Consider the following 23,204-nt stretch of genomic DNA (forward strand, 5'->3'; position numbering starts at 1 on the left):
CTTTAAATCTCATACTCAGCTCACTCATCTCCAAATAAGCAGCTACTGTCAATACTTCAAGTCTGTCAAAACATTCTGATAGTTCCCACTCGCGTTTTAAATCTCGCACACAGTTCACTCACCTCCAAGCAAAGCACCCAACTGCTTGTCATATCTCAAGCTGGCAGAAAAGCTCAAAGAGGAATTCAATGGTGCATAAATAAAAATGTGTGACATGCCAAATTTCTTTAACCTCCAGGGGAAGTACAGGTGCTGGTGCACTTTCTTGGCCATGATGTCTAAGTGGTTGGACCAGGCCAGGCTATTGGTGATGTTTACTCATAGGAACTTAAAGCTTTCAACCATCTTGACCCTCAGCACACGATGTGAACAGGACCCTCCCTGTAGTAAAATGACCAGCTTTTTTGTTTTACTGACATTGAGGGAAAGGTGGTTGTTGTGACACCATGCCATTTTCTCTCCTGATGAAGGGTTTCGGCCCGAAACGTCGTCACTACCACCTCCCATAGATGCTGTCTGGCCTGCTGAGTTCTGCCAGCATTTTGTGCTTTTACCATTTTCTCTACCTTTTTCCTGTACTCTGAGATATCATTATTTGAAATATGGCCCACTGTGATGTAATCTGCAAATTTAGAGATGTAATTAGAGCAAAATCCGGCTGTGTGGTTGTGAATATATAGGCCATTCCTCTTGTTTTTTACAATAAAGATTTTAGAATCAACTGAAGAGTCCAACTGTAGATTTGTTTCTTATTACATTTCAAATTTTTAAGCCTGTCTTAACATAATCTTCGCAAAGATTGAATTAGAAGTTTCAAACTATCATTTCTGAACTTTTGATGGAGAATTTAATAAAAGCTTTTTTAAAATAGAATTTTAAAAACCTTACCAGTTGAGCACATCAAGCATGGTATCTTTATACTGCTGCGACAATACAAATCGCAAGGAGATTCCAAGCCTTTTGCTAGGCTTTTCAGGGTTTTGTTCAAAAATTGGTTGAAACATTAATTCAGGACTTTTGAACATGATCATGATGTTCCTGAAGTATTTGAATAGAACTTCCAAACTTACTTAAATTGGCTTAAGGCACTTCAGGATATCTTGACTAAGTAATAGACTCTAGTAATGCAATCCATTTCTTTGCGATCCTATTAACATGTTTGTATCGCTGTATGAAAAATATTTACTTCAAAAAAGTCATCTGAATTCAAAAGAAAGAGACAACAATGGAGAAAGATGCTCTAAATAAATGGATTTTCTCTGTATCAAGTCATTTTATGTTCAACAAACAATTTTATTACAACTTAATTGCAAACACATTAAGTTACCCAAATCAGCATGACTCACAAGCAAGCATTCCTGAGTTACAATTTATGGTACCTTTAAAATCACAGCTCTATCTTTTGCCAATATTGGAAAAGAATATGTTTATTTTTAAAATTATGGTTAACCAATAGAGCATATTCAAACATTCCAATAATCCCAGAACCTACAGAAAATAACTTCAATAGTGCTGGAGCCAGCTGACTCCACAAAATCACTACCTACATTGCCACTGCTCCCACCCAAGATTTAGTTTCTCTGGGTATAGAAGTCAGGCAAATTAACCCATTGCATCCAGCAAGAGTCTAGTAAAGCAGAGCAGGCCTCAGTCAGTATACCGCTGATCGCCTGCACCTAGACAAATTTTGACAGCATTTTGAACAAAGTTTAAACTATGAGACATTACACATGTTCATAGATGTAAATATTTTAAAACAACAAAAATATTAAAATGTAAAAAAAAAATCACCATTAAAAAGCAATAAATAAATGGAAAAAGTAAAATCTCACACAAAATGCTGGAGGAACACTCAGCAGGGTCAGGCAGCATCTATGGAAGAAGAGTAAACAGATTTTGTTTGAACTGCAGAGTTCCTCCAGCATTTTATGTGTGTTGTTTTGGACTTCCAGCATCTGCAGATTTTCTTGCAAAAGTAAAATCTCTTTTCTCCCCTCATAGAATCAGCTTTAATTTTCCCTACAAACTTATAATCATGCTCTGTTCTTTCCCCTCTTAACTAAACTGCAGTTCTTCTTCTACTGCACTCCAGTCCTCATATTCATAGCCTTTTTGGGCTAATTTGTGCACCTTTTCCTACACACTATTACTATTCCTCATTTCCCTTGTTAGCCACAATCGAGCCTCCTTTGCAGCTTTATTTTTGACCAGATAGGAGGAATATGTTGCTGTTATAGTTCACTTACTTTCTCCTCTTCTGGAGCATGGGTGATCTTTATATGGGAGATGACTTGCAACTTAACTGGAGGGGAGCCAATGACCTTGCCAGCAGGTTTGTTAGTACTACTCAGGAGGGTTTAAATTAGTTCGACAAGGGATTAATAACTAAAGCATCAGGTCAGAGAGTGAAGAGATTCAGAGGAAGGTACATGTCATGATCAGTAAGAACAGACAGAAGCAAAGTAATAGGCACAATAGGATAGTCAGGTTGAAGTCTGTGTATTTTAATGTTGTAAGTATCAGTACAGGGAACAATGATGTAGCCATATCAAAGACTTGGTACAAAGAGTAATGCCAAAGGGGATTTGATAGTTTAGAATAGATAGAGTAGCTAAAGAGGTGGTGGTAGAGTCACATTGGACTATTAATCAGTGACAACAGCACACCTCCACAAACTCGTCTACTGAGTTAATACAGATAGGACTCAAAAAGTAAGAAAGATGGAATTACTCTGATGCGGTTATACTGCAAACACCCTCAACCACTCCCTACCCCCCCCCCCCCCCCCCAAGCTACCGGGACACTGAGCAACAGATAGACAGGCAGATTAGGGAAAGATGATGTAGAAACAACAGGGTTTGTGTAATTGGTGATTTCAACTTCCCCAACATTGACTGGAACCTTCATAGTGCAAAAGGCTGAGACAGAGCAGATTTTGTTAGGGTTTCTTAAATGAACATGTAGATAGTCCAACAAAAGGAGGGCTATACTGATTTTGATGTTCAGTAAAGTACTTGGCCAGGTGATTGAACTTTCAGTGGGAGAAGAGCACAGGGATTGCAACTCCTTAAGTTTTAAGATATCTATAGATAATTAAGGACCTTGCAGATGAAAAGGTTTGCAGGATAAGACATGAGGATGATCTAAGCAGAAAGGATGAAGGAAAGCTTGAGGGGGGAAAATGCAAAGAAGTGTTGCAAAAACAAACTGGTAAGACATAAATAGGCTAAGACCTTGACATATGCAGAAGAGAAGGGCTGGAAGGAGAGTGGGAGTGAAGTTCTGATGACAGGTCTTTGACCTGGAATGTTGAATCAGTTTCTCTCACAATGAGTGCTCTTGACCTTCCAGGATTTTCAGATTTTGTTTCCCATTCATAACTTTTCAAAAACATTGACTCAACTACTTAACTGCTAACAATCTCAAACTTCCATATCAAATTTGGTAAAAAGCCTAATTGTACACTAGTTTCAATATAACTAGTGACCATTTAACTCTACAATATACGCTCAGTAGCCACTTTATTAAGTAACGTACCCCTGCACATTAATTCAAATATCTAATCAACCAATTGTGTGGCAGCAACTCAATACATAAAAGCATATAGACATGGTATAAAGGTTCAGTTATTGCTCCAAACACCAGAATGGTGAAGAAGTGTGATCTAAGTGACTTTGACTGTGGAATGATTGTTGATGCCTGATCACGTAATTCAGGTATCTCAGAAACTCCTGATCTCTCGGGATTCTCACACGTAACAATCTCTAGAGCAGGGGTTCCCAACATTTTTTTATGCCATGGACCAATACCATTAAGCAAGAGGTTCATGACCCTAGGTTTGGAACCTGTACTCCAGAGTCTATAGAAAATAATGCGAAAGACAATTTAAAAAAAACACCCAGTGAGCTGCAGTTCTGTGGTCAGAGGAGAATGGTCAGATTGATTCAAGCTGACAGGAAGGTGACAGTAACTCAAATAACCATGTATTACAACAGTGGTGTGTAGAAAAGCATCACTGAACATGCAACACATTGATCCTTGAAGTGGATGGGTACAACAGCAGAAGAACTTGAACATACAGACCATTACAGGAGGTATCTACCAAGTGTATATCTATATGATCTAAAATAAGAGAAAAGTATCATGGAATCAGTTAGACCTACCTAGTTGTTGAAAGAGAAGGGCTACACTTGTGCTCGTCACAGGAAGACCATCGTACAAAGGAGTTTGAATCAATTGTCTATCTCCAGCTCCCAATGAGAAAAGTTTCTATGGGTAAAATGTCATAAATATTCATAAACTTTTACAGCATGTGATGCCAGTGGCTATTACCTAGCCTTTTTCCCCTGTTTGGGACTTGACCAATCTCTTGTGTTTACATAAAATTTGTACTTTTAAATGCCCCATCATTGCACAAGATCTCAGGGAGCAGATTCTCCCTACAATTTCCAACAGAGTGAACTACAGAAGGGATGTCCAAATTTAAGTTAGCTGCAAATGTAAGTTTTGGCACATTATTTCAGCAGGTGAACAATGAATCTATGGAACTAGCAGCTGGGGAAAATGCACCAATTCATTTAGTGTTAACCCTTTCAACCAACATAAAATGAATTCCACACCCCCCTCCCCCAAGTTAAAAAAAATCAGGGTACAGAACTTGAGTGTATTTGAGAGGTGACTTCAAATTAACAAATGCTTGATAAGATCAGATGACATGTGATTCACAATTTCAGAAGTTTTCATTATGTTTCAGTTTTTTGGAGACCATGGTACATTTACTCCCATAATTAGTAACAATCATTATCACAGTACACATCAAACAGAATAGTGTGGATGAACTGCATAGACATTAACTAACATTGCCCAGCAAATTCTATGTTACTCAGAAAAATTGCTGTTTTCAACCGTTGCTACGTAGTTAGGATATAGATATTTCATGCATCCCTTTCAACTGCACGAGACAATCTGTACATACGGATGAACCCTGTGTTAAAAGGGGATGGTTACATTCCTAGAAAACAGGCTGTATCATGATTTAATGGCAGTTGAATCTGGCATAAAATCAGAGTACTCATTTGTTTGAATAGGGATGTTCAACTTATACTTTTGATGGGCTTACGCTCATCATGAATCATGTCACTACCAAGTGACATACTGTTCTTTAAGTATAAATGACACCTGAGAATATAACATTGGAAAACTTGGAAATCAACAATCACCACTGACTGAAATGACTGACTACAGCAATAGGAGTTAACCTAGCAGCTTAGGTGAACTGATTAGTGAGTAAAAAATAAATCCACAGCAAATTTATGAGCAATGTAAATGAAAACATAACTTCATACATTATACTCTGGAAAATAATAACACCATACCCTACTATTACATCATTGCTTTGTCTCAAAATCTCAGAAGCTTCAGACCCACTTGCTAAGTCTCTAAACACAGTGCCACAGCAAAGAAAGTAATTTATTCATATTTTAAATTATCTGTAAGGTAAAATATTTGCCTTACCTGAGATCCTCCAGCAACAGGCACCAGGCATGTGAAAAGATTGGTAATCACATTTTCCAAGTTTACATTCAGACTGTCAACATACACAGTATAAATGAGGCCCAGGCATGCCTAAAATATGAGGGAGATAATTATCATTCAGTTAATTTAACAGAATTCTCTGAAAGAACACTAATGGATTTCTCTCGTGTCCTACCCAATTTCATTCATCAATCAGCATTATAAAAAAAAACTAACATTACTGTTGATGCTTGTTTTCTGTTTACAAATTAGCTGTCCAATTTAAAATATAATAAAAATTACAAATTTAAGAAGAATAATTTTGTTATAAAACTCACCTTGTGAGTTTACAAGACAAGGCTGCCTGTGTGTTCTCAGATTTAAAGTCACATTGCATGGAATGGGCTTTTTGGCCCACTGCGTCTACACCAACCATAAAATGCCTAGTTACATGTGTCTTATTTTATTGGCCCACATTCTCACCAGTTCCCCAACCCCCCCCCCCCCCCCCCACAGAGCCTACCACCCAGTTAAACTTAGGGCCTAGCCAATTAACCCACTAGTGTGCACATCTTTGAGATGCAGGAGGAATTTGGAGCATCCTGAAAAACCCTGATGAGCATAATAAGCACAGGCTATTACTGGAAGCTGGCAACAATAGTTCCATGTAATGACAGACCACCAGATCTTACAGTCTCTCTCATCAACTCTGACCAAAGATCTCCTTCAAGCTTGTCCCTGTGGAGTAATCACCAGCCTACAGAGAATTCTGCAGCTAAAAAAGACAGCAGCTATCATCACAAGGAGGTGACAGGAGGAACTGCAAAACACAGGTGGTCAACAAAGGAAGTAGTTTATATCACTCCCCAACAATGAACCACGGTCACCCGCTAAGGTGCAGCTGAGACCCCCAGCTCAGCATTGCAGCCAGTCTGCTCACCCAGGCCAGCCCAACATCAGCCTCTTCACACCAAGCTGTGCAATGATTCATCGTTGCCAGAACACCAGTTGAGATTGGGTTGAGTGGGGTAGTGAATTTGCAGCAAGACACTCAAGTAGATACATTATTTAAATTTAAGGGAGAGGTACTTATCCAGATAGCTGGAAGTTTCAGCAGGAAGATCAAGAGTGCTTTGGTGAATCAATGCTCTGTGAATTCCAGTGTACAGGTCTAAGGCTTATAACCCCAATATTCAGTGATTAGACATAATTTTACTATTAAATAAAGTTATCAAATTGATAACAAGCTCTGAGTTCCCATTTTTCATAACCCTAATGCTCTAATTTGAGTTTCAACTTGTGCAGTGTTTCTTCAGAATGCATTTCCTGCATTGTTTGTACATTGACTCTACTTGCAAGTCAAGATAAAGATGGTGTATGTTCCTATGTACCTGCAGCCTTGACACTTAGATGTCAGTGGGTGCATGTAGAGATGCAATCCTAGAATCTATGGTACGTTACTTGTACTCCAATCTCATACTTAGTACATGTAATACATATAATGAAAAGGGATAGCTAAGATAGAGGGAAGAAAGTTGTTTATAACCTCAGCAGGTTATTGGGGTTGTAACTAGAACAAGGGGACATAGACTCAAGATTCAAGAGAATAGATTTGGAATGGAGTTGAGGAGATACTGCTTTTTCTAGTGTGATAAATTTGTGGAATTCTCTGCCAAGGCTATATATTGAAAATGTTCTCAGCGCCAGCAACTATTTTCACATTTTACTGTATCATTTTCTAAATTTAAATATATATTGAAGTAGGGCTTTTGTACTAATTTACAAAACTATGTGCATCATGTCAAATCAAAAGGAAAATTCCAAAACCTGCCCACAGTTTACTAAACAATAAACACTAAAATTTTTAGGCTAAAGAAGTATTCATCCCCTTTGTAATTATTACACTAACAATCCTCAGGTGCAATATACCGTATCATCATACCAACTCACCCAATATGTTGATTTAGAAAATTGGAGGATTGCCTGTTTTCACTGCATGGTACAAAAACCGCACTGCAACAGACAGGAAGGCTCTACAATGTGTAGGCAAAACTGCCCAATGCGTCACCAGCACTAACCTACCCAACATCAAGGGCATATATACAGAAAGGTGCCCGAAAATTTCCAGTAACATCATGAAGGATCACACCCACCCTGCTCGACGACTGTATGTCTCACTCCCATCAGGGAGGAGGCTAAGTAGCATCCACGTCAGCACCACCAGACTCAAAAACAGTTACTCTCCCCAAGCAGAAAAAGCTGATCAACACCTCCACCTCTCCACACACACATGCTACCTTATACATATATAGTGTACTTTTCACTATTGAGTTTTTGAGACACAGTGGCAAGTTTTTTTTTGTGCTGCAATAAATCAGGTTTAACAATTATTTTGTACTCCTTTACACTGTGCACTGGAAATGACATTAAACAATCTTGAAACAATCTTAAATGTTATCAGTCCAAGTCTCTAATAAGAGACATGTAATTAATAAGGCAAGTGAGCACTTACTAGCTCAAACCTGAACATTGTTCAAGTCTTCCTACATGCAAGTGGAGAAAGTCTGTTTTTTGTGAGAAGTTGCAAACACTAAACACCTGCCAAGGTTGCTTTGCTGACTGTGGGCAGTAAACAAGTAAAAAGGTTTATCCGTGGGATAAAATCACACTCCTTTTACAAATCTTGAATGAAAGCAAAAAGTTTTGATTCTGTAAAGTTAACTCTCCTAGCCATTACTTAACTCATCTGAGATGCAGCTTGCCCAATTTTGGCCTGCCAAATAGTTGAGATGCATTTTCCCAACTTGATGATATTCTTTTGCAATATTTTCAGTAACCTTTCAGAGAAGCTGCCTGCTTGACAAAGACCAGTCTTTCATAAACAAATGACACAATTATAAAGACTCAAGGGACTACAGATGCTGAAATCTAGAGCAATAAAGAACCTGCCGGAGGAACTCAGCTGTTACTGATTACTTTTTATTTCCACTTGATGCTGTGATAAATTTAATTCCATATTCTACAAATCATTGATACAGCCCTCTAGAATACCAGTCCAGAGCACACTTACTGTGCTAATATAGCTTCAATAGCAATTTCAACAGTGTAAGCAAAATGATCACAGAATGTTATTTTTTTTCATCTAGTACACATTGCGCAGATTTAAATCCATTTTACCTGAATTAATTTGAGATTTGCCAGCCACTATTCCTTTTTAAAACATAGACATAGACATTTGTGCAATCTCTTGAAATTGAAAATACTGATGGAGCTCAGCAGGTCAGGTAGCATCTATGGAAATGAATCTTCCCATCCTGCAAGCTGCTTGGTTCTTGCTCTTTTCATTAAGGCCCAGCGCAGACAGCATCCTCCATGCTGACCTTGCTAAGAACCCTCTACAGCTGATGTCTATGGGGGAATAGCCATGTCTACCATCCTTTGACCCTGCACTCCTGGACTTCCTCTTATGAGCCTCCTTGCATCCTTCCTCCCATGGTACTGGGAGCTCCACCAGGATGATTTTCTAACCTTTGGTGGAGCAGAGTATGATGTCAGGCTAAAGTGAGGTTGGCACCACCTCCGGGAAATGCAGCTTCCTCCCCACATCGACCCTCATCTCCCATGATTTGACAGTTTGCAGCAGATTGGATTTAGGCCTCTTTCGTATGATTGGTGTGGTCCTCTCCTTGATGAAAGTCAACCCCTCTTTGCCCCTCTGCCAGCTAGTCTCCTTTTAAACCTCTCCCGCTCCAATGTGTCAGTTCCGTACCTCTGTCTGGACCATATCTCGCCCATCACTTGCACTTCCACATCATTGTAAGTGTGCAGAGCTGAGGCCTTGCCATCCGTGGCACTGATTGCTGATGATGTTTCTCAATTATAGGGAGCTCATTGCCAGGTCAATGGCTGAGTTGGTGGCTCACTTTCAGCCCGATCTTGTGACTCCTACTTGATTTATTAGCTTGTCATCGGAGCCCCTTAGTGTTAACACAACTCTACACTTTGCCACCTTGAAATCCGCCACTACAAATGATAATGGGAGCTGTGGCTGGGGGAGAGAATCCTCAGTCACCTGCGTAGGTGCTTGTTAATTTTTCTCCCAATGCCTTATACAGTGGTCATGGAGAACTTGCACACCATGAAAAGCCAGACCAGTCTTGGTAAACCATGTTGGTACAACCAAATTTAACAGGCCGTCCGGTTTTGTCGATCGGTTTCAGCCACTCTTCAGTCTACGTTACAGTGTCGGTGATGATGGCGCTGTCTGTCATTGCTGGATTAAACCATTTTCCAAGTCATTTTTACTGGGTTGTCCTCTATGGATGAAATGACTTCTCCCTGTACTTGAAGACTGAACTTGCTGGTAACCTTGCCCTTTTTGATAACTATGCATCTGGACTTCCTGACCTTAAAGATCATCCTACCCCAGGTAGCTACATTGTCCAGGGTTTCCAATACCCATCTTGCTTGGTCATGGGTTACAGTGGTTACTGTGATGTCATCTGTGAACCCCTGTATAGCAGGCTGTCGGATCCCGGGCTCCAACACTAGGCCTCGGGTTACGTCTGCTGCTGCTGATATGAGATGGTTCATACCCACAACAAACAGATCTACAGCAGATGCTACTGTATCTCTTTGGCTCCTCACACAACTTCAGAACATCAGGACAGTAAAGATGTATACATCAGGATGCTCTTTATCAATTATAGCTCAGCATTTAACACCGTCATCCCCTCAAAACTAATCAATAATCTCCAAGACCTCGGCCTCAATACCCCTTGAGCAATTGGATCCTGGACTTACTCACTTGTAGATGTAGTTGTTACAAACAACTTGAGATATCCATCAAGTTTCATAATCCTGATAAATAAGGATTTTAGGATCTTGGTGAGCCCAACTTTTCAGCTTTACATTAGAGATATAATTTAACTGAAGGAATACAAGAGGCTGAATCTTCCTCCCAACTAACATGATTAAAATTTCTATTGTTCCATTATTAGCTTACTTCTGTTCTCAGTGCAATCGCTACTCTTTCAGAATTCAACTTCTGGTATTTGTTTTGCAGTGTTAAATTTATCTTTGTATTTAGCATTATTTGTTTTGAATTATTCACATTCTCATTAATATACAAGTAAATACAGAAATTACTGAAGCAAATAAATGCTTCCCAAACCCACAACATATCAATCAGAATGAGGGTGGAAACTGAAGGTGAAGCAAGCAAAACTTCTACTTGAGAAGCTTTCTGTAAGATTTCTGAATAACCAGTTGCAACAACTAGCAGAGAGCAGTTCAGTGTTGATCATAGGAAGTACTAACAGATCTACAGCAGATGCTACTGTATCTCTTTGGCTCCTCACACAACTTCAGAACATCTGGACAGTAAAGATGCATACATCAGGATGCTCTTTATCAATTATAGCTCAGCATTTAACACCGTCATCCCCTCAAAACTAATCAATAATCTCCAAGACCTCGGCCTCAATACCCCTTGAGCAATTGGATCCTGGACTTACTCACTTGTAGCAACCAGTCAGTTTGTATTGGCAAAAACATCTCCTCCACAATCTCCAACAGCACAGGACCACCACACGTATGTTTGCTTAGCCTCCTGCTCTACTCGCTTTACACCTATGAATAGGTGGCTAAGTACAGCTCCAACACCATATACAAGTTTGCTGACCACACCACAGTTGTGGACTGTATCAAAGGGGGTGATGAATCAGCATACAGGAGGGAGATTGAAAACTTGGCTGAGTGCTGTAATAACAATAACCTCTCACTCAATGTCACTGAGACCAAGGAACTGATAGTAGACTTCAGGAGAAGGAAACCAAAGGTCCATAAGTCAGTAATCATCTGAGGATCAGAGGTGGAAGGGGTCATTAACTTTAAATTCCTGGGTGTCACCATCTCAGATAACCTGTCCTGAACCCTTCATATAAATATTACTGTAAAGAAAGCACAAGGGTGCCTCGACTTCCTCAGGAATCTGTGGAGATTTAGCATGTCATTGAAAACCTTGGCAAACTTCTATAGACGTGTGGTGGATCAGCATTACGGCCTGGTAAAGGAACACCAATGCCTTTGAGGGAAAATTCCTACAAAAGATAATGGATTCAGCCTAACATATCGCAGGTAAAACCCTCTCAACCATTGAGCACGTCTACATGAAATGTTGCCATAGAAAAGCAGCATCAAAGATCCTCGCCACCCAGGACATGCTCTTTTCTCACTGCTGCCATCAGGTAGAAGGTACAAGTGCCTCAGGACTCACACTACCAGGTTCAAGAATAGTTACTACCCCTCAACCATGAGGCTCTTGAACAAAAGGGGATAGCAACACTCATTTAGGACTGTTATATTGTTATTTCATGCTTGTTATTTATAGTTTTTTTAGTTATCGCTGCATTTGCACAGTTTGTTTACAGTTAACAGTTCCGGAAGTTTACAGTTTACAGTTACTGTTCTATAGATTTGCTAAATATGCCCGCAGAAGAATAATCTCACTATTGTATGTGGTGACATGTATGTACTCTGACAATAAACTTTACTTTAAACTTTGAAGAGGAGCTCAGGTATAAAGTTAAAGCTCAAGATGAAGACAGCCAATCTAACCAGATTTATAATTTTTCTCTATATTGAAAATGACAAGGCAATAAAAGTTAATATCAAGAGAATCAGCTTTGGACATGCATCAATTGCCCAATTTCTCCTCTACTTCGGACTGGGAAAACGCCTAAACGCCTTACTGAAAGATGACTGGTGTGTTTCAGCTTGGCAAAGTACTGAGCAGCCCTGGCCTTATCTGAATCTGATCCACATTTCCTTTCATGTCCAATTCAACATGAACCCCACACATGTAGTCAGTTTACAAGTAAATTTGAGAAGGTTTATGCTTCACTTTCACATTTTTAATCTGACTTTATCACATTATAATCTGACTTTTTGGGGCAATTTTTTCCATTTACATACATTACCCTTTTACCATGGTAACTCTGCCATCAAAAGTACAAGACACAGAACATTGAAATTCCTAGCCTCCCTGCTTAAAAACAACCTACTCCAATCAATTTTAACTAGTTCCCATCTAATGCCATCAAAATCACCCATGCTCCAATTTACAACATTAAATAGTTATGAAGAAACTATAGGAATTGTCCACAAGGTAAAGATGAATAAAACTGTGGTCACTGGTCGCAAAGTGCTCCTCACTGACACCTCAGTCATTTCTCCTCCCCCATTTCCCAAGATTAGGTCAAGTTTTACCATCTTAGTTGTAGGGTCTGCTGTATATGCAGCCACAGGAAACTTTCCTCAACACACATAAGTTCCATTTTACCAGAATCCTAAGTACAATGGTAACCCCAGTCTACATTTAGAAAGTTAAAATCCACTATTCTGACACCACCATTATTCTTGCAACTCTCCTCAAACTCACAAAATATTTGTACTCTAGTTCCGGTTCACTATTTGAGTACAGCCCAGTGGAGGTGATCACTGCTCTTATTTCTCAGCTTCGACCACAAAGTTTCACTGGATTAACTCTCAGAAATTTCATTTTTGTTTATTGTTGTGATGATCTCGTTAATCAAACGTGCAACTCTCCTTTTCTTTCATCCACCACTATCTTGCCTATAGCTGACAGTACTGTTCCTCCCTTAGCCATAATTCTGCAATGTCTATAATAACCCAGTCACACATATCTATCCATGTCCTGTGTTTATCCACCTTACCTTTCAGGCTTCCAGTGCTAAAATAAATGCATTTTAATCCAGCAGTCATTTTCACTCCCTGCCTGTATGGTCTACTGAAATTGACTTTGAATCATTTATCACTTTACTCTCCTGTCAATCTAGTTTAAACCCTCCCTGGCAGCACTAGCAAATCTGCTTGCCAGGATATGAGTCCTCCTCCAGTTCAAGTGCAACCAGTCCTTCTTTGTACAGGTCACTGCTGCCCGAGAAGAGATTCCACTGGTCCAAAATTCTGAATGCCTGCCCTCTTATACAAGCCCTTTGGCTACATATTCATCTAGCCTATCTTTCTCTAGTTCTGCTCTCATTAACACATGGCACTAGGAGTAATCTCAAGATTTCGAACCTTGAAATCCTGCCATTTAACTGTTTGCCTAACTTCCTATTTTCACCCCATAGAATCTCAGCCCTTGTTTTAAACCTATGAAAAACTTTTAATTGCTCAGCTCTTCCCATTGAGAATGTTCTGTAACCACTCAGTGACATTCTCCATCTTGGCACTAGGGAGGAAACAGGCCATCCTGGAGTTTCAAATTTGGAGCCACCAAATCTCCTGTCTGTCCTTCTAATTCTCAATTCACTATCATTATAGCCATGTCTAACTTCTGCCATAGCACCTACAGCCAGTCTTGGTGCCAAAGACCCTTCTGCTGCTGCTGAAGGGCAATTCCTACATTCGTTTTACTTTTCATTTCATCCAGCAAATAATGATCTGCACCTATTGTCACTGATCATATCAATGATGCTTTTAGCACTCCAATGATGCACAGGATGTCCAGCTCCTTTGTATGGTCAGTCAGGAACTGCAAGAGGACATACTTCTTACAGGTGTAGGGCTCAGGGACATTGGAAGATTCCCTGATCTACTACCTCCTGAAGTAGGTGCACACCACAGTCCTAACTGCCACTCTAACTACATTAAAGTTAAAGGAAGCTGAAAATAGCTTGCCCTGATGTTGCTCCTCACTGAAGCCCCATGAGTGAAAGCCTCAGCACTTGCCCTCAATCATAGCACACAGACCTCAACAACAGTCACTCCCAAATATGGCTGTTCCCAAATGGCTTCAAAAGATCCTTTTAGCATTTCAAAGACGCTTTCTAACCACAAGATATTCATGTAGTATTACTAGCCTAACGATTATGGTGAAATATTACTGGAGGTGACTATTTACATCAAGAATATTAAAGTTACATCAAACAAGAGATAACATAATCAATAAACTTCTATTAATGAACAAGTGCTGCCACAGTTTTTCCAGATAAAATGCTCTATGTTATGGACAGGAAAAGAATGCTGAATGATTTCCATACATGGAGATTAATGTTAACAGTATGTTATCATAGTTATTTTATAAAATGAATGTGTGCTGAATGATCTATTGAAATCCATGCTGGCAATACTTTATCATCTTTATCACTAAGATTAATATCAACAACTTAATCAATTAGAGAGGCACAACACCAACAATCACTGACTGGAGTTCGATTCCTGGAACTGTCTGTCAGGAGTTTATATGTTCTCCCCTTAAACGTGCGAGTTTCCTTTGGGTTCAATGGTTTCCTCCCACATTCCAAAAGGCGTACGGTTAGAGTTCATGAGTTGTGGGCATGCTATGTTGGTGCCAGAAGAATGTTGACTCTTGAGGTGTACTCCCAGCACATCACAAATAATAGATGATACATTTCACTACATGTACTCATGACTAAAATATTTGCACAGTACTGTCATTTTAGGCATTTTATTGTATTGCTGCTGCAAGAAAAAAAACACATTTCATGATATGTGAGTGATGATAAACCTGGTCCTAATATGGGTCTCTATTGTGAATTGACAGAGGGAAGGGGGCAGGGTTGGGAAACATCCTTTGCTCCCTTTAGAATTACAAACTCACGTCATGCTTGAAGTTGACTAATACAGTACTGTGCAAAAGTCTTAAGTGCCCTAGCCATATATATGTGTCCAAAACTTTAGCACAGTACTGTATGTGACACAGAGCTGGCCTGAGTAACATTTGACAAAACTTAAATTCTCCTAATAGTAGAAGCCTCCATGTAAAGTTTATGGTACGTACAGGTAACACTAATACAATGAAAATCTGCCATGTTAAGATGTTTTACAAACTGAAGTAGTGATTCTCAAATCACCTTACTTTTATGCCCAAATTCTGTGTTTGATGAAGAAGAAAGGGCATTTGCTTCTATCCCAGAGAATGGCCACTTGCAAATTTTTAAGCAACCTCCAGAGCATAAATTTAATACACAGCACTTTGAATTTGGCGCCATCTGTAGGGAATTAATGGTGCATAACAAAAATGTTTATTACCTTGTACAGTACTCTACCAGTAATAATTTCTTTTGAAACAGGAATGGAGAAAGTTTTTAATACAAGATAAAATTCACATTATTAAAGTGACATTACTAAATCAGTGAATTAAAACTTCTGTTTATACATTTAACAAGACTAAGTTCCATGCAGTTTACATTAAAGTACTGCACATATCAGCTTCCACAAACATCAATGTGATTATAAATACATAACTTTCTTCTGTAACAGCGATTAGAATGTATTACATTGTAAATAATTATCCTATTCTTCAAAAAAGTGTTATAAGATCAGTCATCAACTGCACAAAAGGATCAGGATTAAAAGTTCAGCATAAAGTTTTAAAAATATACATGGTAATGTTTCTGCAGATATCAAAACAACAGTGAAAAATTAGATATTCCAGGGACAACAATTTGGCAATTAAATATAACAGTGTGACATCATGACATTAATGACATTAAAATCTCAGTTGCTCATAATTAATAAGACTCAACATGTTTATTTTGCTTTAAAAACAGCAAGCAAGCAAAAATAAGTTCATATTAAATAAGTGTCTTTAGTTCATTCCATTTATAACAGCACAAACTTTTGTGAAGGAATAGCATAATAACATTAACTTGCAGGTCTGCATGCTTAACTATGCTTGTATGGAGACCAGAAGTTACTGCGAGCTTCACAGAACTATAATTCTATAAAAGCACTATTATTTTTGCAACTACTATCACAGAACCTGTAGTAAATTATGTAATACAGTGGAGTATGCATTGAGGATAGATTTTGATCACATGAATGAACAAATGTTTCAGAGAAATTTACAGCAATAAATGTTGAATTTTAAAGGCCCAGTGAAATGGCTCTTCAAGCCAGCTGGTATAAAGAGTGAGCAATTCACAACATATCCTACCCTGGTCTGTGACAGTAAAATAATATGGCTTAATTAAACACCTGTTAGTTCAAATATTATTAGCTGGTCAACCTATGACATTATATGAAAGAGATGGGAAGTTATCCCTTGCACTCTGAACTATTTCTCACATTCAGTATTGTGGAAATGGAATACATTTAGGCCCATCTGTAATAGGCAAAATATTATGGGCATTATGTTTCCAAAATTGCAACACTTGCTACATTTCAAAAGTACCAAGCTGGTTATAAAACAATTTGGAAAAACCTGAAAAGGGACATGAGAGATAGTGTCAAAATGGTGCTCTTCCTTAAGACAGTATATTTATTGTGAATAAAAGAATATTAACAGAAATATTACAATGAGCAACAAGCAAAGATGGGCACAAAATACGTGTCCAAATATACATAAAGCATAGTTGAATGATTATATGTTGGTGTAACACTTTATAATCAGTGTATTAACTTATTCCTTGTATTTTAACTTTTCATGACAAGCCAGGAAGACTCAAAGAGCCAAGAAGAACGACATAGGAAACTGGGGATAGAAAGGCCATTTGGCCAAAAAGTCCATACCAACCTTTATAATTCACTTTAGCCTCCTCATCTTTTCTCATCAAATTTATTGGCATGGCAGTCGATTCCTAATATGTTTCCAATTTCCTCAGTATCTTTTTAATAATTATGGTGACCAAAATTGCACACAATACACTATGTGTAGATGAGAACAGTTCAATACAAGTTTATTAAAAACCTTTCAAGTTCTCTATTTCATTCTTTTAAAAATAAACCACTGTGTTTGGTTTACTCTCCAAACAGCTCTACCTATACACCCTATCCTCGTTATATGCGGGGGATACGTTTCTCGCAGTTGATGCATAATGTGAAAATGCATAATGTGAATAATTATTTAAATGGAGAAAATAGGGATGCATTCCAGAGGGCTTACTAAATATGTTTTATCTGTAGTTTATTCACATTTTCATACCAATACGACACAAAAGCAGTACGGCAACATTTATATTATATTTAATCAATTTAAGGTACTGTAATATTCAACATAATAAATCATAGAAAGTTAACATACTAGGGTGTACAGTACTCACCAACAGTGGCTGGTGTGTTCGCTCCAGGAGATGAGTGGTTGTTGTGGTGTCGGGCAGCTTTACATGAATGAGGTGGATGGTTGTGTGTCATCAGGATCAACAAGGACAGCAAACGGTGAAGGAAGACTCACAGAACTCTCAGTACTGCTGGCAGCAGGAGATGACACCAGTTTGAAGAAAGTGGTGAGGGTTGTTTGCTTGGCAACATTTTGTTTTTCAGCATAAATTTGCTTGTAGGGAAGAAGGCTTGACTACAGGGAACGACTGAAATGCTGACTCTGTTCTAATTTTGGGTCCATGTCCATTGCCAGTTGTGCCAAGTGTTCCGCAGCCTTAAAAAATTCTGCCAGTTGCTTCACCGTAAAATCCTTCACCTGCAACTCGACACTTTCTTCTTCATCATTATCACCTTCAGTCTGAGTTAAATGCAGAAGGTCATCCACACTTAATTCTTCATCATGAGAATCCAGGAGCTCTACCATGTCAGCAGTCTCAAGATCTGAGAATCCTTCCCCACCAATTTTACAGCTCAGGGCCACACAATCCTGAACAGCTGCAGTGAAGGCAGGAAACCCCTTGAGGGTGTGCATACACTCCGCCCAAATTGATTTCCAACCTCCACTGAGAGTGGAAGACCTGATCGCTTTCCAGGATTCATCAACATTGTTGATGGCATGTCTGATGTTGAAGGACTTCCACCATTCCCTCACCACTGGTAAACTCACGGGACTTTCATCTGAGAGATGGTTCGCCATAAAAAATACACCTTGAATGTGGATATCATACCTTGGTCGAATGGTTGAATCAGCAATGTTGTGTTAGGCGGCAGGAAACGAACTGTTATGTTAGGATGAATGCTGTCCAAATGTTTAGGATGGGCTGGCGCATTGTCAAGCAACAAAAGAACTTTAAAGGCAAGATTCTGTTCCCAGCAGTAGTATTCAGCCTCAACAGCCAAATGATTAGCAAACCAATCTTCAAAGATTTGACCAGTGACCCATGCTTTCTTGTTAGTTGCCCAGTGGATAGGAAGCATATTCTTACCCAAATCCTTAAGAGCATGGGAGTTTAGTGAACAGTAAACTAAGAGAGGCTTCATCTTGCAGTCTCCTTCGACATTGGAACACAAAAGCAAAGCCAATCTACCCTTTGCTGCCTTGAAACCTGACACAGACTTCTCATCCTTACTCATGTAAGTGCATTTTGGCATATGCTTCAAAAAAAGCCCGGTCTCGTCTTCATTAAACATCTGCTTAGGTGTGATGCCTAACTCAGCTGTCATAGCCTGCAACTGTACACGGTAACGTTCAACAGCTTCATGATCAGCATTAGCTTGCTCACGATGCACAGCCAAGTTGTGGAGCTTGTGACGATTAACAAACTTAGAAAACCATCCCCTACTTGCATTAAAGCTAACAATATCACTTGACACTTCCTCACCAGCCTCTGAACAAAGACGACCATAAATTTCCAAAGCTTTCACACAAAGATGTTCAGAGCTAAGTGTTTTTTTTCTTTGTTTCATGCTCAATGTACAAACTCAACATTTTCTCCATTTTTTTCATCATCAGGTTACGCACTTTGGTAACAATCTTTGAAGACACTTGTGATGAATCAATCACTGCACTTTTTACTTTCTCAGCATTTTTCTTTATGTTTCTGACCGTGGACTCACACAGGCTGAAGTAGCGCCCCAGAGCGGTGTTACCTTCACCTGACACCGCCCTGTTTATAATTTCCAACTTTTTTTCAAGTGTTAAAGCCGTTCTCGCCGCTTGGCTGAGGGCCCAGGACTTGACATTGGATGCTTAGGAAGCATAGTTAAATATTTCAAGCACAAAATCACTGCACCGTAGGTAAAAACAACAAAAGTTTAAGAGCACAAGATCACACATCCACATGTTGCCAAAACCAATGCAAGACTGGCGCGAGTGAGACTGTGAGGTGTGTGCACATGACTTATATTGGCGGGAAAGCAGTGCTTCTCATCCCAACAGTGAGATTATGAGGCGTGCGCATGTGACTTGTACTGGCAGGAAAGCAGTACTTCTTGTTCCAACAGTGAGATTGTGAGGCGTGCACACGTGACTTGTATTGGCAAAGCAGTGCTCCTTGCATAACCGAGAGTTTTGGATGTATATAAGAAGTTGGTAGAAATAGGTTCCTCGCATACCTGTGAATCCGCACCGTCTTAAGACAAATATAACGAGGATAGGGTGCAGTATAATCTTTAGGTTTTTAAAATTCATTTTGAGATACAGCACAGTAACAGACCCTTCCAGCCTAATGAGTCCACACTATCCAATTACAGCCATGTAACCAATTAACTTAATAACTGATACATCTTTGGAACTGGGAGGAAACCCACATGGTCATGGGGTGAATGTACAAATTCAGCCCAGACATTGACGGAACTGAACCCAGGTCACTGGCTCTGTACTGGCACCAATGCCACCTCCAAATTAACAATGAATTGTCCAATTTCAGATAGCCGTCACCTTTTCCTTCTCTTTCCTTACCTTACCTTGTTCTATGTGCTCATCATCTCCTTCCACACACCCCCAATCCATCTGGTTTCAACCATTACTTAACAAGCCTCTGTCCCACCCTTCCTTAATACTGTTAATATAACTGGCAATTTTTCCTTTCACTTCAGATGTAGGATATTGACCAGAGACATTGGTTTATATCTTTTAGCTCCACAGATGTTATTTGACCCATTGAATACAAAAATCTGTTTTTTTTTAAATTTCAGATTCTAACATGTGCAGTCCCATTTGTATTCAACTTTTGAGTGTTTACTGCATGATGTACTCCAATATTCCTTTGTTTCTCTATTCTACTTGGATTCAGACATTCCTATTCTTCCCAGTTGTGCAGCCAGTAGAGGTACACAACTCTAGCAATCTGACCTCAGATGTGGCTTTACACACATTTCTTGAGAGCATTTCTTCTAATTGCTCTGGGTTTCCACATTGAAATATCTAATGTCAACTGTAAAATTGTCCTAGGTGGAGGTGCTTGGTGGAATTGATTGGAACGTGGCAAAAATAAGTTACAGTGAAAATTTAGGAGGGGAATGGTACTGCTGTGAGTCGGCATAGACTGAATTGGCCAAAGTAGCCTCATGAATAGCCAAAAGAAAATATGGGAATGTACTACCTCAAATTTACCTATGTTAAGGTTCAACTGCAAATTATTTGCCCATCTGCAGTTTATTGATACTCATTTCAGTTTAGTTGTTCTAAATATCGGCTTTTGCCCCCCCCCCCCTCAATAACTTGGTTTTGGCAAAATTTATAAATTGCATTCTTGATTCCAAACTGTAAACTACTAAGGCAACTTGCAAACTGGTCTTAGTGATGATCCTTATGGAAAACCTATTTCACACTGAACAGCTACTCTTCGTTCCACTTTACTTTATCTGTGGACAACAGCCAGCAATCCATCTGCTATTTGTCCTCTAACTCTCTGCTCTTTGGCACAATTCATTTCTTAGTTATCTAGTACCTTATAAAAGAATAAATAAGTGAAGAAGTGAACAAAATATAGAGATTAACATGGAAAAGTGTGATATTTTCCATTGTCGCAGGAATTAATTTTAAAAAGCATAGAAAGAGATGGCTTTTGTACAGAATGATCTGGGTGCCTTGATCTATGAAGCAGCTAAGATTGACATACAGGTACAGCAAATAATAAAGGAAAAGGATTGCTGGTTTTATTGCAAAATGGGTCAAGAATAAAGTATGCAAAAGACAAAGACAAATTTGTGAAATGTGGGGGAGAAGGGTTACAGAGTGAGACATGAAAATTAAATTAACCTTCGATCAGATCAGCCACAATGTTACCGAAAAGTGAAAGGGTTTAATGTGTCTGCGAGTTTTCTTTTACTTTTTCACGTGTATTTCATGGCTATCTGGAGAAGACAAATAGAGTTGTACTGTACATGCATACTTTGACAATAAAACGTGTCACAGGTTTAATACTCTTTTTCAATTATGTTTTTATTATAACTTATTTGAAATGGAACATTTAACTAGGTGTGCTCTAATGACAACTGATACCACTGCATCCTGACTGGTTTGGTGACACTCTTTATTTGGATTAATTTTAACTTGAATTTGTTTTCTCCGTGCCATACTGGAGCAATAGCATCTAAAATGATAAGGGTAAACAGGACATCACCGAAAATAAATGCAGGTTAAACTCTAGGAAATCTCAGGCAACATATCCAATAATTGTTTAGTGGGTCCACATTTCCCATGTATTGGTAAGGAAGAGACTAAGGAGTTGGAAAATTCTATCAAGATCTGCATTTAATTGGCAGGGAAATTTTTCTAATATTAACTTACCATGGCAATGAAAAGCACTCAAGATGGAAATCTGAGGAAGGCATTGTTGGAGACATACACATTCCAAGCAAACAACACTTCCTACTTAGGAGGTACTATGATTTCATCATTTTGAAAGTGAATGGCTACTCGAGGATGCTAACCTTTTTTGATGAGAACAATAAGGAAACATTCTTGTCACAGCTGAATGGCCAGACTTTCAACACTGACCTTCAAATCCTGATGGTTTGTATGTTCAATATGCACAAGCCAGTTGTCACAAGTGTCCTTGCCTTTTTCAGAGGTACATTGAAAGGGCAAAAGGATGCACAGTCACTAGATTTTGTATGAACCCGGACAAATAAAAGTCAAGCTGAGAACAGGCATGTGCTAAAGTTGTCCACTAGCTATTATGTTTCTCCACTATCTCAAGTTGCAGGTAGTAATTAACCAGGGTAAACACAACGGGTGCCAAATTGTCACAAACCTAGGTGTAAGACAGCCTCCAGCACAAATGTCTGCTAAAACTGCAGAAAGGTAGAAAGGAACTTTGAAGCAGATGACAGCAGTTACTATTACACCAGCAATCCTACATCTAACATCACACCATACAGCAAGCACCAAGTCAAGGAAAGAGGAGTAAAAATAGGAATTGCAGAGTAACATACAATCATGGAAAAGTTATGGTACAAGCCTCTAAAAACCAGAAATGAGCCAAGTCAAAAAGGCCACAGTCAAGTTTGAAAGTGATCCAGGTGGATCACTTAATGCAGGAAAATGAAAGCCCATTAAAATACAGGAATGCATGAGGGAAGCTGTCTGGAGGGTAATAGCTCCAAGGAATGAGGGATCAACCCAGCCATTATTCTAGACAGTAAATTCATAAGAATCATTAATGCAGATTACTGATCCATTAGAGACATCAGTACACAACGCTGCATCCAAAGTCCTGATTTGAAAGATAAAAGATCCAAAAGTTGTGTAATGTCTTCAGGAATCCTGTATATGCCAACTGCAACTATACATAAAATATTGTTATATACAGTCATCTTAAATCCCACAACACCATGAATGAGTCCTCTGATCATTGCTTCCTGCTAGATGACTGCCACCTACAGGAAAATGCAAAAATAAGCAGAAGGATATGGAAACTGTTGTGCATTTAAAATTATAGCAAAATTTGAGTAATCTTGTAAATATGCTGTTGATTATGCATTCTTTGTTTGCTTAAATAATTCATTATGGGTTATAAAAAAAATAATGAATT

The 23,204-nt window shown here is 38.9% G+C and overlaps 1 protein-coding gene across 3 annotated transcripts in view; it reads right to left on the reverse strand.

Moving 5' to 3' along the window:
* sbf2 (SET binding factor 2) overlaps positions 1-23,204 on the reverse strand; it is a 521,046-nt gene that overhangs the window by 285,536 nt on the left and 212,306 nt on the right. For all 3 annotated transcript variants that reach the window (XM_073049581.1, XM_073049580.1, XM_073049579.1), the window contains 2 exons: positions 5,515-5,625; positions 4,164-4,269 (listed from right to left, as the gene is read on the reverse strand). In XM_073049581.1, coding sequence (XP_072905682.1) covers positions 4,164-4,269; positions 5,515-5,625 — 217 coding nt within the window. The remainder of the gene's footprint in view (positions 1-4,163; positions 4,270-5,514; positions 5,626-23,204) is intronic.

Source organism: Hemitrygon akajei, chromosome 6 (genome assembly GCF_048418815.1).
Source record: "Hemitrygon akajei chromosome 6, sHemAka1.3, whole genome shotgun sequence".
NCBI lineage: Eukaryota > Metazoa > Chordata > Chondrichthyes > Myliobatiformes > Dasyatidae > Hemitrygon > Hemitrygon akajei.